This window comes from Tachysurus vachellii, chromosome 8 (assembly GCF_030014155.1).
Source record: "Tachysurus vachellii isolate PV-2020 chromosome 8, HZAU_Pvac_v1, whole genome shotgun sequence".
Classification (NCBI taxonomy): domain Eukaryota; kingdom Metazoa; phylum Chordata; class Actinopteri; order Siluriformes; family Bagridae; genus Tachysurus; species Tachysurus vachellii.
The window spans coordinates 7,820,285-7,834,401 of NC_083467.1; the positions used below are offsets into that span (position 1 = coordinate 7,820,285).

Here is a 14,117-nt window from a genome sequence, read left to right on the forward strand (position 1 = left end):
TTAAGCTATAATGTGGTTTAGGTGCTGCCATATTTTTATAGTTTCAGTATCACCAGCTTTTTAATAATAAAATGTAACACCCAATGGTCACATATAATCCTCCTCTTCTCTCTTCAGATGCACTTTTGAAATATCTGAACTCCGTCCCTGCAAATCCTGGGCCACCTGTTGCAGACATCTCCATCTCAGCACCGCCCAGCTTGGACCAGCTTTTTGTGGGAGTATTTATTTTCTTTTGGACTGTTTTTGTTTTTTGGGATTTTTGTTTTGTGGGTGACATGGGTCCGCATTTTTTCCGGTGAGGGACGCCGCTCCGCTTCCGGTATTCGGCGGGGGGCGTCGCCTCACTTCCTGGTTGCGGTCCGTGTCACCTGCCCGATTTTTTGGTTTTTCTGTTTCTTTCGGTCTCCTGCGACATCGCCCCGCATCTGTCCGGTGGGGGACGTCGCTCCACTTCCTGGTTTTCCCGTGGAGGACGCCGCCCCACTTTCTGTCCGCGGGGGGTGTGGCAGGCCCATGTGTTTTTGCCCTAGGGGGATTTTTGTTTTATTTGTTTGTTTATTTTATTTTTTTTTGTTTGTCCCTTGATGGAGGACTTTTCCCGCCCTCCCCCCTCCTGGTTTTCTGGACTCGGATAAGGGGGTTGTGCTCGGCCCTTCAGCTCGGCTGTGGACGTCGCTCGGCCCTTCAGCTCAGCTGTGGACGTCGCTCGGCCCTTCAGCTCGGCTGTGTACGTCGCTCGGCCCTCTCTGGCTGCGCCGCCGTGTGCCTTGCTCCCCCACCTGCCTCACCGTGTGCCTTGCTCCCCCCACCTGCCTCGCCGTGTGCCTTGCTCCCCCACCTGCCTCGCCGTGTGCCTTGCTCCCCCCACCTGCCTCGCCATGTGCTTTGCTCCCCCCACCTGCCTCGCCGTGTGCCTTGCTTCCCCCACCCGGACCCCGTCGGGACTGTCAAGACGGGTTGGCGCGTCGGGAGCCGCGCCTTGTGGGGGGGCTCTGTCAGGACTCGGCCCGGACTCTGGCCATGTGCCTTTTGTTTATGATTTTCCTGTCACATGTCTGCCCTGCCTTCATCTGCTCCTCCCTGTCTGCACACCTGTCCCTCATGTGTCTTGATTGTTAGTATTAGTTAGTTAGTCCGCGTTGCCTGGTGCAGCGCGGAATCTACTGTTGTTTTGTCCTGTTGTTAGTCTGCATTATGTTTCGTGTCTTTTGGTTAATAAACCCCGTTTCTATTTGTCTATCCTGCATCTGGGTCTCTTTTATCCTGCGTCCGTGTTCATTACACATGGCAACATGGAAGGAATTAGAGGTTCGTCTTGCAAAAGGGTTGACCATAGATAAGCTAGAGATGACACTCGCTGAGGCAGAGAGAAATAGGTGGCGAGAGATGCTTACCAGACAATGGCAATTTTCTTAAAGAGGTGGAGCTTATGGCCAAATTTGACCCAATAATGAAGCAGCATGTTGGTAGGGTGGAAACTGGACCTGGAAGTAACACTCATTACCTGGGCAAAAGAATCCAAAATGAACTCATAGACTCAATAAGCACAAAAATACTGGAAAAAATATTGGATCAAGACCTCAAAGTATTTCTCCATCATTTTAGATTGCACCCCTGATCTGAGTCATAAAGAACAGCTCTCTGTGATTGTCAGGATTGTTTCACTGGAAGAAGAATTGCCACAAATTAAAGAACATTTCATGGGCTTTCTTGTGGCAGAGGAGTCAACCGGGGAATGTTTGTCTGCTCTCATCCTCAAAAGACTAGAGGAGCTGAACATCCCCTTTGAGGACTGCAGAGGACAATCCTACGATAATGGTGCCAACATGAAGGGAAAGAATAAAGGTGTTCAGGCTAGGCTGCTTCAACTGAACTCAAGGGCCTTTTTTGTCCCATGTGGTGCCCACTCCTTAAATTTGGTGGTAGCTGATGCCGCTAAGAGCTCACTAGATGCCATTGGCTACTTTGGATATGTAGCCAAATTGTTCAAACTCTTCTCAGCCTCCACCCATAGATGGTATATCCTCCTGAAACACGTCAAAACCACCCTGAAATCATGGTCAGAGACCAGGTGGGAAAGCAGGATAGACAGCATCCAGGCAGTAAGGTACCAGGCTGGGCAAGTCAGAGAGGCTCTTCTGGAGGTGAGGGAAACTACTCAAGACCCTGTTGTGAAAGTTGAAGCCCAGTCTTTGGCTGAGGAGATTGGATCCTACCGCTTATCTATTTGCACAGTCATTTGGTATGATATTCTCAACAAGATCCAGCATGTGAGTAAACAGATGCAATCACCATCCATGCAGCTAGATGTGGCAGTTGACATGCTGAAAAAAAACAGAGATTCTCTTGACGGCTACAGAAATACTGGATTTTCTAGTGCACAGGCAACAGCAAAGGAAATCTGTGAGGAGATGAACGTGGAAGCTGTAATCAAACAAAAGTGGTTGAGAACCACAAAAAGGCACTTTGGTTACGAGGCTCCAGATGAGTCTATTGGTGATGCACTTAAAAAATTGGAAACAAATTTTTTTAATGTAGTCGTGGATACAGCCCTCTCTTCACTAGATACGAGATCACAGACCCTGGGGGAGGTGAATGACAAATTTGGAGTTCTCCTTAACTTTCCCAACATGTCCAAAGAAGAGTTGTTAGAGCACTGTCAAACCCTGAGCACAGCTTTAAGCCATGATGGACAGCCAGACATTGATTGCAGAGAACTTGTATTAGAAATGCAAAACTTTCCACATCTGCCATCAAAAAATATGACAAACATTAAGCTCCTGACTTTCCTGCACGAGAAGAAGCTGATGGAAATTTACCCCAATATGTGGGTCGCTCTGAGAATCTCTGCCACTCTACCTGTGACAGTCGCTGCTGCTGAAAGGAGCTTCTCTAAGCTCAAACTGATTAAAAACTACCTGAGATCTACAATGGCTCAAGAACGTCTCAGTGGACTTTCAGTCATTAGCATAAATCATGTGGTCTCACAACAGCTGTCTTATGATGATATCATAGATGACTTTGCTGCTAGAAAGGCAAGGCGAGTAAGGCTGTAGAACATTTGCTATAGCTTTTGCATTAAGTGCATTCAAGTTTGTGTATAGTTATTTATTTTTTGTGCAATGCTCTTATTTATAATTTTTGGAATGTTACATATGCTGTAAGAAAGGCAAGGAAAGCAAGGTCTCCGTAATATAGTTTTTTAAATATAGTTTGTGTGTGTTTCCAAAATATTTTCAAAATAAAGAAAAACAGGACAAAGCTGTGTAGTTTGTTTCTGTGTAAGTTTATGAACAACATGATCGGAACACAATTGTCTGTGATTCCAGGGGCAACAGGTGAAATCTTGCCTAGGGCAGCAAATTGGCCAGGGCCGGCCCTGCCTTTTCCCATTGCTGATCTGAAAAAGTTATTCCTAGCTTCTGTTCCCAAGACCTCTGAATTTTAGCTGTTGAATAGGTGTCTAAATCCATTAACTGTTTATATATTATTGATATAATAGATTTCTTGTTGGGCTTAAGAGACAGCAGCTCTTCCCAAAGTTGAGTATTAGGAAGTGAAGGATGGGAAGGGAAGAGAGACGAAGCACAGTGCTGAACCAGAAAGTAGCGAAATAAAAGAGCAGCCGGGAGATTCATTTCAGAAAACAAAGTGGAAAAACTCGAGAAAAGGCGATCTTTATACAGGTCTTTAAAACTTTTAATGCCACAGTTTTCCCACTGTATATAGACAATGCCAAAAATACAGGGTTATTACAAAGAGTGCCAACAACTATTAGGTGTCTCCCATTCTTGTCAGCCTCTATCTTTGAAGGAGTAAACTGAACTCTTTTATCGATCAGAATAGCTACCCCTCTGGCTCTAGAATTAAACGTCGAGTGAAACACGTTGCTCACCCATGGACATCTGAGTCTAACATGGTCCCTGTCCCGCAAATGGGTCTCCTGCAGAAATATTACATCACTCTTCAGGCGCTTTAAGTGTGAAAATATTTTGGACCGCTTAGTGGGGCTATTCTTATAGAACTCAATAACACAGCCAGTGAATCGTATAATCGAAAAATCGAATACCAGTCGAATCACCACACTTTTGACCATGAGTGCTGGCCATAGTTAACAGACTTTAGTTTGGAAGTAGGCTACACATTTAAACAGGTCATTCCTCCCACCCCCATAAAAAGAAAAGGGGAAAAAGCGCATGCACACGCGCTGACACACAAACAAAATAAAACAGACATAGATATGAACAAACATGAAAAGTGAAATGAACTTCACAGAACATTGGACCGCGTCCCCTTCCCATGCTCCCCCCACCTGCACCGCAGATTTCCCCATCCCCAAACGACAGAGACAGCAGTGCAAGCTCCTAAGCGGAGCAAGAAAAAAGGAAACGCTTACAACTGTATACTGTAGCTAACCATAACCTATAAAGAAAGCTCCTACAGAGCCATTTCAAAGTAAAAAGAAAATTGTAAGGCACGCGTGTAATTTTAAGGCACGTATACAAAATGAAATAACCCCCGACACTCACTGGTAGCGTGGTAAAAACTGAGTTAAATAAAACAAAGTTATAATTACACTCACTAACAGTCCTGTTGGGCCAACCAAATTTGTAAATAAACAATACGCAACCCTCATATAATCAGTCTATTTGTAATTTTTCTAATAAACGCCTTAGCTTCAGCTGGTGAAGTGAAGTCACGCTGCACTCCCTTGTATGTGATGCATAACTTGGCTGGATGGAGGATGCCGAACCGGACTCCTTCGATGTCCCGTAGCTGGCGTCGAACCTCATTAAAAGCTGCGCGGGCTCCGCTGTAGCTCCCTGGCTTTCTTGAGGATATTCGCACAGTCTTTATAATTGTTGAGCCTTGCCACTATCGCGCACGGACTTTTGCCCGGCTTGGGTTTGGGAGCCAGGGTCCGGTGAGCACGATCCACAAGCGGTTCCTTCTCAAGTGTGAATGCCTGCATCAAGGGTTTTGACACATACTCTGTGGATAAATTATTTGGAGTATCCTCTGGCACACCGACAATACAGACATTGGTACGGCGTGACCTACATTCCAAATCATCACATTTGCTCTCCAATTTAACCAGTTCTCCAGATATGTACTCCACCTTGGCACGGAGAGTGGCTATGTCATCGGTGCAAGTGGAGAGGGACTGCTCCATCTCTGACACAGTGTCTTTGAGTCCGGTATAGTTTTGCTTCATAGCGGAAATATTGGAGGAAAGATCGGTTTTCGGTGCTAGCAGCTCAGATTTACTCGAGGAGAGGTTGTCACCTAATGCTGCGTGAAGTTCAGCTTTAAATATTGCTGGAATTTCTTCACAAATGGTGCAGAGAAGTTCGGTCCTGAGAGCAGTAACCTTGGCATCGGCCCGCGTGGCCTCTAGCGACAGCGAGGTTTCACCACGAGGCGGGGATGCAGCGTTGGCAACAGGCCGCAGGTGAGACTGAGAGGCGTTTGCGCTTTTGTTGACCTTGTGTGGCATTGTAGTCACCGAAAATCAAAATAATTCTTGTTCAAAACAGGTTTAGAAAAACTTATAAGCTACCAAAAGTGAGCAAATCGTGCCTAAAATAATGGAGAAACAAACTCTGTAGGAGCGAAGCTCGATGCGACCTACTCCATGCTTAGCTAAGCCGGCAGTTAGTTTTAGTCTTGACTAGTTGATTAGTTTTTAGTTTTTTTCTTGACTGAAATATCTATCTAGCCACAATGATGTCATGGCGCTGAGGTGCTCACCTGTTAAATTTAATTAAATTTATTAGGGAAAGTTTAAACATTCAACAAACACAATTGTGACTTTAATTTCATATGAATTATTTTCAACATTTATTGCTACAATATAAACAAACCCAGGGGCTATGAAATATTTTAATCAATCAAAGGGTATATTTACTCATACATGACCAGTGCAAAATCTATTAAAAATTATCAAAGGACGATTAATCAAGAGAGTAACCGAGGGCCTATGTATTGTGAAATCTGTAGGGAATGTAATCTGTGTGTAAAACCTGGTTAGACAGGATAGTTTCAGACTTAAGAGCAAAATATGGCATGAGGCCATGGTGTGGCCAAATTAAAAAAAAGGGAAAAATCTAGCTTGGTGAGAAAACTGTGTTACAATTTTATACAAGGATGAACCAGTGTATTGTTACACAGTTACTCTGCAGACTGACTCAAATTTTTTTGGCTGAAAGTCTACATTGTTTACAAAGCCTCTGGTTAGAGTTGAGTCTAGTTATACTTATGTCATATATCTATATTATATACCTTCATATGAAGCAGTAGGAGACTCCTTCCTTGGGGTTCACTACAAAGGATTCTAAATGGACATTCAGTTATCGTGTACAGCTCTACGCTCCGTCTCTGTAGATTTCTGCACTGTAGCTTAAAGCCTACAGAGCTACACTTTCTGTCTCATTTCTTACAGAAGGTCAAAACTGGTCCCTAGTTCTAACTGAGATCATAGACAACCTTAATTCAAAAAATTATTATTTAAAATCTTAAATATCTGGATTGGGTAAGTTAAATTATGAATAGAAATTCAATATTAAAATAAAGTCTTTCTAGGAACAGTAGCAGACAAAAAAATCTGATGAGATCTGAAAATAACCAAACCACATTAATTTATATGTGTCTCACTACATTTTACAGGAGCTCTACTAGAGTGGGAAAAAACTGAAGAGAGACTTGTTATATGACATCGTACTTTAATTGTTTATGCCTTTTGGGTTTCTTCAAGCACGGGCATGCATTAGGGTGTGTGCAAGGCAGGATACACCCTGGACGGAGTGCCAACCCATCGCAGGGCACACAATTTTCCAGAGATGCCAATCAACCTACCATGCATGTCTTTGGACAGGGGGAGGAAGCCGGAGTACCCGGAGGAAATCCCCGAGGCACGGTGGAGAACATGCAAACTCCACACACACAAGGCGGAGGTGGGAATCGAACCCCCAACCCTGGAGGTGTGAGGCAAACGTGCTAACCACTAAGCCACCCTGCCCCCATGCACCCATATATGTTAAAAAAAAGTACAAAATACAAAGTAAAGAAAAGGATTTGTTAAAATATTTGAATGGCTATTTTTATATAAAATGGTATAAAATGTATATGATGTTCATATATTATATAAAGCAATAAAGTTTTGCTTGTGTTCTGTAGAATTCTTCCAGCAAATTCAATGAAATGAGCATGTGCTTGTATTAATCACTACCTGAGTTAACTTTCACATTCACATTTCAGGTTGTGTAAAAGTCTTCTTTGATCATCTGTGTAATTTGATCAAGGATCCAGATAATTCACTATTTCAGGCTGCTTCTGCTTAAGGATTTTATAGAATTCTGCTTTCACTGCGTTTCCTCCTGAGTTAAGACAACTGTACAGTATCCTCATTTTTATCTGTGATGTTGTTGCCTCCATGATATCATTATACAGTTCATTTCTGATGAGGTTCTTGGTAAGTAGAGTGTCTGCTATTTCCAATACCGGAAGAACTCTCTGTATGAGTGTATCTCTGTGTTTATCTACAAATTCAGCACCTAAAATAGATATAAACATTAAATTATAATAATGTACACCGCATGAAGCTTTCTACTACATTATTCATATGTACATTTTATTAGAAAAAAAAATTGTCAAAATATAACAGTGTTTAAAAAATGTTTCGTAAGAAAGATCAGAAGTTCTTTCAGATTTGATTTGATAAGTAGTGTTCAGTGAGGCAAAAAACTAAATCTAATATTGCAATGTACACATTGATCTGGAAAATAGCACAATTTTCAGTCTGAAATGGTTACCTTTATCTGCTGGACCTGCTTCTTTACTCTCAGCTGAGAAAGTAAGACAGAAATAAATACTAAGTGCAAAAATAATTTAATGAGACCTCAAGCAGTATTCTAGTAAAGTCAACCCAATACATGTGTATGAGCATCCCAGAATTTGTAAATCATTGAGTGTGAACTTGCTATGACAGATTAAAAGCTATGCAAAAGCTATGCTTTTTGGCTACCTGTAAGAAAGACCCGACGAGGTTCCCACACCTCCTGGCCACTTTCATCCAACAGACCCAATGTGAGGTCTTCAACCTTGGTATTAAGGATCACCTCAAATGTGGGGTGATAGTTAGGACAATAGTCACAGCCAAATGTCTCAACCTAAGAGAAACAAAAGATAGCTAAACACACTTCTTTAATGTGTTAAGAAATCTTCTTTCTCCACAAATGTAATTGTGGTTTACCTTTGGCTGGTAAGAATAAGGCTCACAGATTGGTCTGTATTTTTTACCCCGGGTCAGTTGACATATGGAGCTGCACTGAATGAAGGTGTTGCACTGATTTAATTTCTGTACCTACATGATAAAGTGAAGAGTATTCAAGGAAAACTCTGAAGTGAATTTTTAACTTACTTAAAATGTGAAAAAAAACAACCAAACAAAAGAAAAAAAAGCAAAAAACAAATAAATCCAATAACTGAGTCACCAGTTAGTTCACCTTAAGCAAAAAATGCTGCCTAAAGTTTCACGATTTTTTAGCACTTCACGTGTGAACATTGACTAAAGAAGATTAGTAGCTTACCTCTTCAACTGGCACATTTCCTGGCAACAAATGAATGTGCAGTTTTCTGATATTTTCTTTGTAGAAGAGCAAGACTTGGCCATTGATGGGGTTTTCCGAGTAGATCAATTTTTTAAACAGACCAAAGATCGAGAGACCTTGAACTTCGAAAATCACATGTGTGTTTGTTATATTTAGGGGCTTAATGATCTCCACATTACCCTCACTGAAATGTGCCACAGACAGTTCTATCTTACTTTTATCTGAAACATAAGAAGGAAAAGTAAGTTATTTTTAAAATTATTATATTATATTGTGTCATTAGATACCCAAATCAACCAAAGCATAGGTAAACAGTTGACAAGAATCGTGGCAAAAATGATCAGAAATCAGAAAGATCTTTATTGCCAGGTATGTTATCACATACGAGGAATTTGTTCTAGTCCAGAAGCTCCACAGTGTAAACAGAATGACATTGACAAGACATGAACACATATATAATATAGACAGTTGTATGTACAGTGGAAAAATGTGCGAAATTGAAATATAAATGTGTAAATTGAAATAAATAAGTAAGTATGTGTTCTAAGTAAATAATGTAAGAATAGTGTTGTGATGGGGTGAATCTTGTCAATGGTTGTGAGCGCTTAGCAATAGAGGTCAAGGAGAGACAAAACATGAACCGGTAAAGTCTCATTGATGCCTAGGGGCAGCTACAGTAAGGCTGTCTGTCTAGATAAAAAAAAACAACAACAGAAGAGCCACTGTGGCACAAGTGACAAAATTTAAATACACTGAATTAATGTGTCACAACACCCTGCTGTGTAAGGGGATGCATAGCTTCAGAACTGTCAGAGTGCTTATGCTAATCCAGGGGCGGTTCTTTGATTTTATCTTTAGGGGGGCTTAGCCTTCAGTGAGAATTTAAAACAAGAAGAGTTTTACATTATATATTATATGACTACTGTACATAGTAAGCCAAAAGTTAGGGTATTATTTAAAATGGAAAAAGTTGACACCAAAATTTTATGCATGATGTAATGATGCCTGTCTTGAATCAAATCAGTTCATGTATGTGTGCATTCTCTACGAACACTGTGTCCAACTAATGCAGTCATTAATAAAAAAAAATTCACAAGACAAAGACCAAATCAATAAATGCTATTTTTATTTAATATTGAATATTTTGTTTGTGCTATCAACTCTGGTAATAAGAATAGTGACATTTCACTGCTTTTGGTTGCCGTCTTTGTGGGTTTCCGCCGATTAACCTTATAGATCATAGGTCACTAACAGGCGGATCGCGGTCCGGGCCCGGACCCAGAAGCTGTCCAATCTGGACCCGGACCTACGGCCAAAACAAAAGGTTACTATTTAAAACTTGACGAAGCGATTCTATTTTATTCTAACCGGCGCAGCTTTTGTAATCTTTACGGTAAAGGTAGTGGAAATGCACAGACCAATTGCATGCGAGTTAAACCATCCCACGTGATACCACTCAGCCAATCAAGTCTGTGCATTGCTGAAGTAAACACTGCGACTCAACAGTGCAAGACAGATGAGAGAGTATTAGAGTAAAGTTACACGTGAAAGAAAGATAACGATACATGTAGAAAACAAAGGGAGAGAAACAGACGAGTGAGACGACGGAGAAAGGGAGAGAAACAGACGAGTGAGACGACGGAGAAAGGGAGAGAAACAGACGAGTGAGACGACGGAGAAAGGGAGAGAAACAGACGAGTGAGACGACGGAGAAAGGGAGAGAAACAGACGAGTGAGACGACGGAGAAAGGGAGAGAAACAGACGAGTGAGACGACGGAGAAAGGGAGAGAAACAGACGAGTGAGACGACGGAGAAAGGGAGAGAAACAGACGAGTGAGACGACGGAGAAAGGGAGAGAAACAGACGAGTGAGACGACGGAGAAAGGGAGAGAAACAGACGAGTGAGACGACGGAGAAAGGGAGAGAAACAGACGAGTGAGACGACGGAGAAAGGGAGAGAAACAGACGAGTGAGACGACGGAGAAAGGGAGAGAAACAGACGAGTGAGACGACGGAGAAAGGGAGAGAAACAGACGAGTGAGACGACGGAGAAAGGGAGAGAAACAGACGAGTGAGACGACGGAGAAAGGGAGAGAAACAGACGAGTGAGACGACGGAGAAAGGGAGAGAAACAGACGAGTGAGACGACGGAGAAAGGGAGAGAAACAGACGAGTGAGACGACGGAGAAAGGGAGAGAAACAGACGAGTGAGACGACGGAGAAAGGGAGAGAAACAGACGAGTGAGACGACGGAGAAAGGGAGAGAAACAGACGAGTGAGACGGAGAAAGGGAGAGAAACAGACGAGTGAGACGGAGAAAGGGAGAGAAACAGACGAGTGAGACGGAGAAAGGGAGAGAAACAGACCAGTGAGACGGAGAAAGGGAGAGAAACAGACGAGTGAGACGGAGAAAGGGAGAGAAACAGACGAGTGAGACGGAGAAAGGGAGAGAAACAGACGAGTGAGACGGAGAAAGGGAGAAACAGACGAGTGAGACGGAGAAAGGGAGAAACAGACGAGTGAGATGGAGAAAGGGAGAAACAAGAACAAATGGTGCTCTCCAAAAGAAGAAAAGTGGACAGCAAAAATAGAGCATTTAATCCAGAATGGACAGATTCATTTCTGTTCACACTTCACACTTCCCACTAAACCAGTGTGTCTCATATGTTCAGAAACCGGGGCACTTATTAAAAGTGGCAATGTGAAACGCCATTATGAGACAAAACAAAGGTTTTGAACAAACATATCCACTCAAATCTGAAGACAACGTCCTTGAGACAGCGACTTCTGAGGGAAGTAGCCCTGTACATCCTGACCATGTTTGGCTCTACATACAACTGTGAGGCAGCTTTCTCTACAAAGAACAGAATCAAAACTAAATACTGTTCCAGGGTCACTAATGAGCACCTCCACATGTGTATAAGAATGGCTTTGACTCCATTCAAGCCCAGGTTTAACATCCTGCCAAGCTAGAGCTCAGTTCTCTCACTGAGATATAAAAGGGAAAATTAAGCACTTTATTTAAACTTACTTAAATTTTCACATTTTATTTATGTTCTCTTATTTTGAAATGTAGCCTTACTTTTATTTATTTAATGAGAGAATGTTATACATGTCTACAATCATACATATGTTCAGTTCTATGTTACGTGACAATAAATATTGTCAAAAGGGTTTTGACTTGTACTGAATTTATTTTATTTGACAGTCAGGTTTTGATTTCTTGCAGATGTTGATACAACTACTAGGCTACTTAAATATATATCACATTAACTAGTTAGACATTATGATCTTCCGGACCTTTGCTTCAAGAAGTTTTCTCATACTGGACCTCTTTAAATTTTAGTTGAATACCTCTGTTATAGATAAACGCCTCCAGCTCTGACTGCGCGTGCACGCTGCGCGTGCCTGAGCTTCTCCGTTCAAATAAAGCAGACAGCTGATAACGCACTTTTGAAAGGCTACAACGCACGCTCATAAAAGTAAAGTAAAAAAATTCGCTCTTGGATAAAACTGACAAATAATTTTCTTTCCCATCGACGACATGTCCATTTTTTATTTTTGAAAGTAAAAATTATACTTATAGTTTTAGGGTGGCTGAGATCACAGACAGGGGGGCTGGAGCCACCATAAAAAAAGGTCTAGAACCGCCCCTGTGCTAATCCATGTTCAGTGTCAAAAGCACATGCAACGGGCAAAAGAGCTGTTTTGATGGCGTGCAGAGGACCAACAGCCTATTAGGAATATTAATGGCTGTAACTTTTAGATCATTTGGATCCCATTTAACCATATTGAGTGAAATAATGTATAAGTGAAGGGAAATTTGCTGTTTTAGGTTTTTTGTTTAGAATTCATTTATAGGATTTACACTGTGCACCGTTGGAATGCCTTGTTTTTTTGCTCTTATACAGTATTTCTTACCTGTACATTCTTCATGTCCTAGTTTCTCTTACATGTGCACAACTGGGCCCACACTCTACAGTTCCTACTTATCTAAGGCACTTTAACAAGATAATTAGTGCTTGGAAGCGAGGAAGTGGTCTAGTCCTGTAGTTGAATGGAACAGATTGAGATCTCCCAAGGCTGGTGGTGCACACAGTGACTTGTCCAATTGTTCTGTATGTACTTTAAAAAATTGTGTCGGTGTGTGTGTGTGTGTGTGTGTGTGTGTGTGTGTAGGGTATGCATTGAAAAGCATAAAAAAAGAAAAGATCTTGCTGTAATCTTTATGCCTGGCTCCAGTCTCCTTTTTACCAAACCACCAGAGCTTGATACACTGTTATTTACTTCAGCTATTAATGGTTTTAGTGTTATGACTGATCTGTGTGTCACTTCTAAACATGAACAGGTAAATAAACTAGTTTCCCACTTTTTTATATGAATGCAACTAATGATACAGTTATGTTACTCTAACACTCCTAATCTGTGTTAATTCTCACACTTAACTCTGTATTTCCCTTTTATTAGGTTGATTATAATCATAACCTTAAATTAACTTACCAGTAGGTATCTCACAGTGTGGAAGGTGCAGATTGAGAATTGAATCTTCAGAGCAGTTAATGTTATACAGAGGCCCTGCAGGTATGAACTGGCCCATGCCCAGCAACTGATTGTTATCCCAGGGCACTACTGTGTACAGCACTTCTCCACTCGTTTTCATCTCAAAAGAAATGTTGGTCATTTTACAGAAAAACACGCCAGAATGAGAGCACAGAAACCTGCAGAGGAAAAGGCATCAAAGAACAGTGTTTGTAATTTTGTAATGTTACCAGAGAAAATATATTTGTTTTATATATATATATATTATTGTGAAGGACAGAATAAAATATGCCCATGTGGTACCTGTATGCACCACTGTCAGCACAACGCTGAACTAAATCTGTGGCTGCTGAGTGCTGTTGAAAAGAGGAAAAGTACACTGTGGTGTGAAAAAGTTGATTTTTTAAATTTTTTGCATGTTTGTCACATTTTAATGTTTCAAATCATCAAACAAATTTAAATATTAGTCAAAGATAACAAGTTCATTCTTTACCTAATATATATATATATATATATATATATATATATATATATATATATATATATATATATATATATATTATAGTATAGGTATAGATGGATAGATAGATAAAGATATATAGATATATATAAAGTTAGCTAATCGTATTAGCATGGAAAATCGGCCAATTGCTAAATCTGTAAAAAAAAAAAATATATATATATTTTCATACTAATTAAGTTGACTGGGGCATGATGTCCACTTTAGGTCAAAAGGCTGTAAATGTTTTTTGCATAGCTGTCCACTGTAGTCACCACTGTGCATGAAAGTGTTAAATATGCACACTATGTTTCTATAGTATTTTACATTTTCACTTACAGCATTTGGCAGACACGCATATCCAGAGCGACGTATATACAGTAAGTGCTTAAATCTCTATCATTGGATACATTAATGCTGGCTCAATGGGTTACATACTTAAGATTTTACTAAGCAATGTGAATGA

The 14,117-nt window shown here is 41.0% G+C and overlaps 1 protein-coding gene across 1 annotated transcript in view; it reads right to left on the reverse strand.

Annotated features, from left to right (window-relative positions):
• Positions 1-6,669: 6,669 nt before the first annotated feature.
• The window catches only part of LOC132849982 (MORC family CW-type zinc finger protein 3-like), a 31,577-nt gene continuing 24,129 nt past the window's right edge, over positions 6,670-14,117 (reverse strand). The window contains exons 17-23 of the mRNA XM_060876034.1: positions 13,456-13,508; positions 13,114-13,331; positions 8,592-8,833; positions 8,255-8,365; positions 8,027-8,171; positions 7,815-7,847; positions 6,670-7,556 (exon numbers count right to left, since the gene is read on the reverse strand). Of these exons, the coding sequence (XP_060732017.1) occupies positions 7,300-7,556; positions 7,815-7,847; positions 8,027-8,171; positions 8,255-8,365; positions 8,592-8,833; positions 13,114-13,331; positions 13,456-13,508 (1,059 nt within the window). The 3' untranslated portion in view covers positions 6,670-7,299. The remainder of the gene's footprint in view (positions 7,557-7,814; positions 7,848-8,026; positions 8,172-8,254; positions 8,366-8,591; positions 8,834-13,113; positions 13,332-13,455; positions 13,509-14,117) is intronic.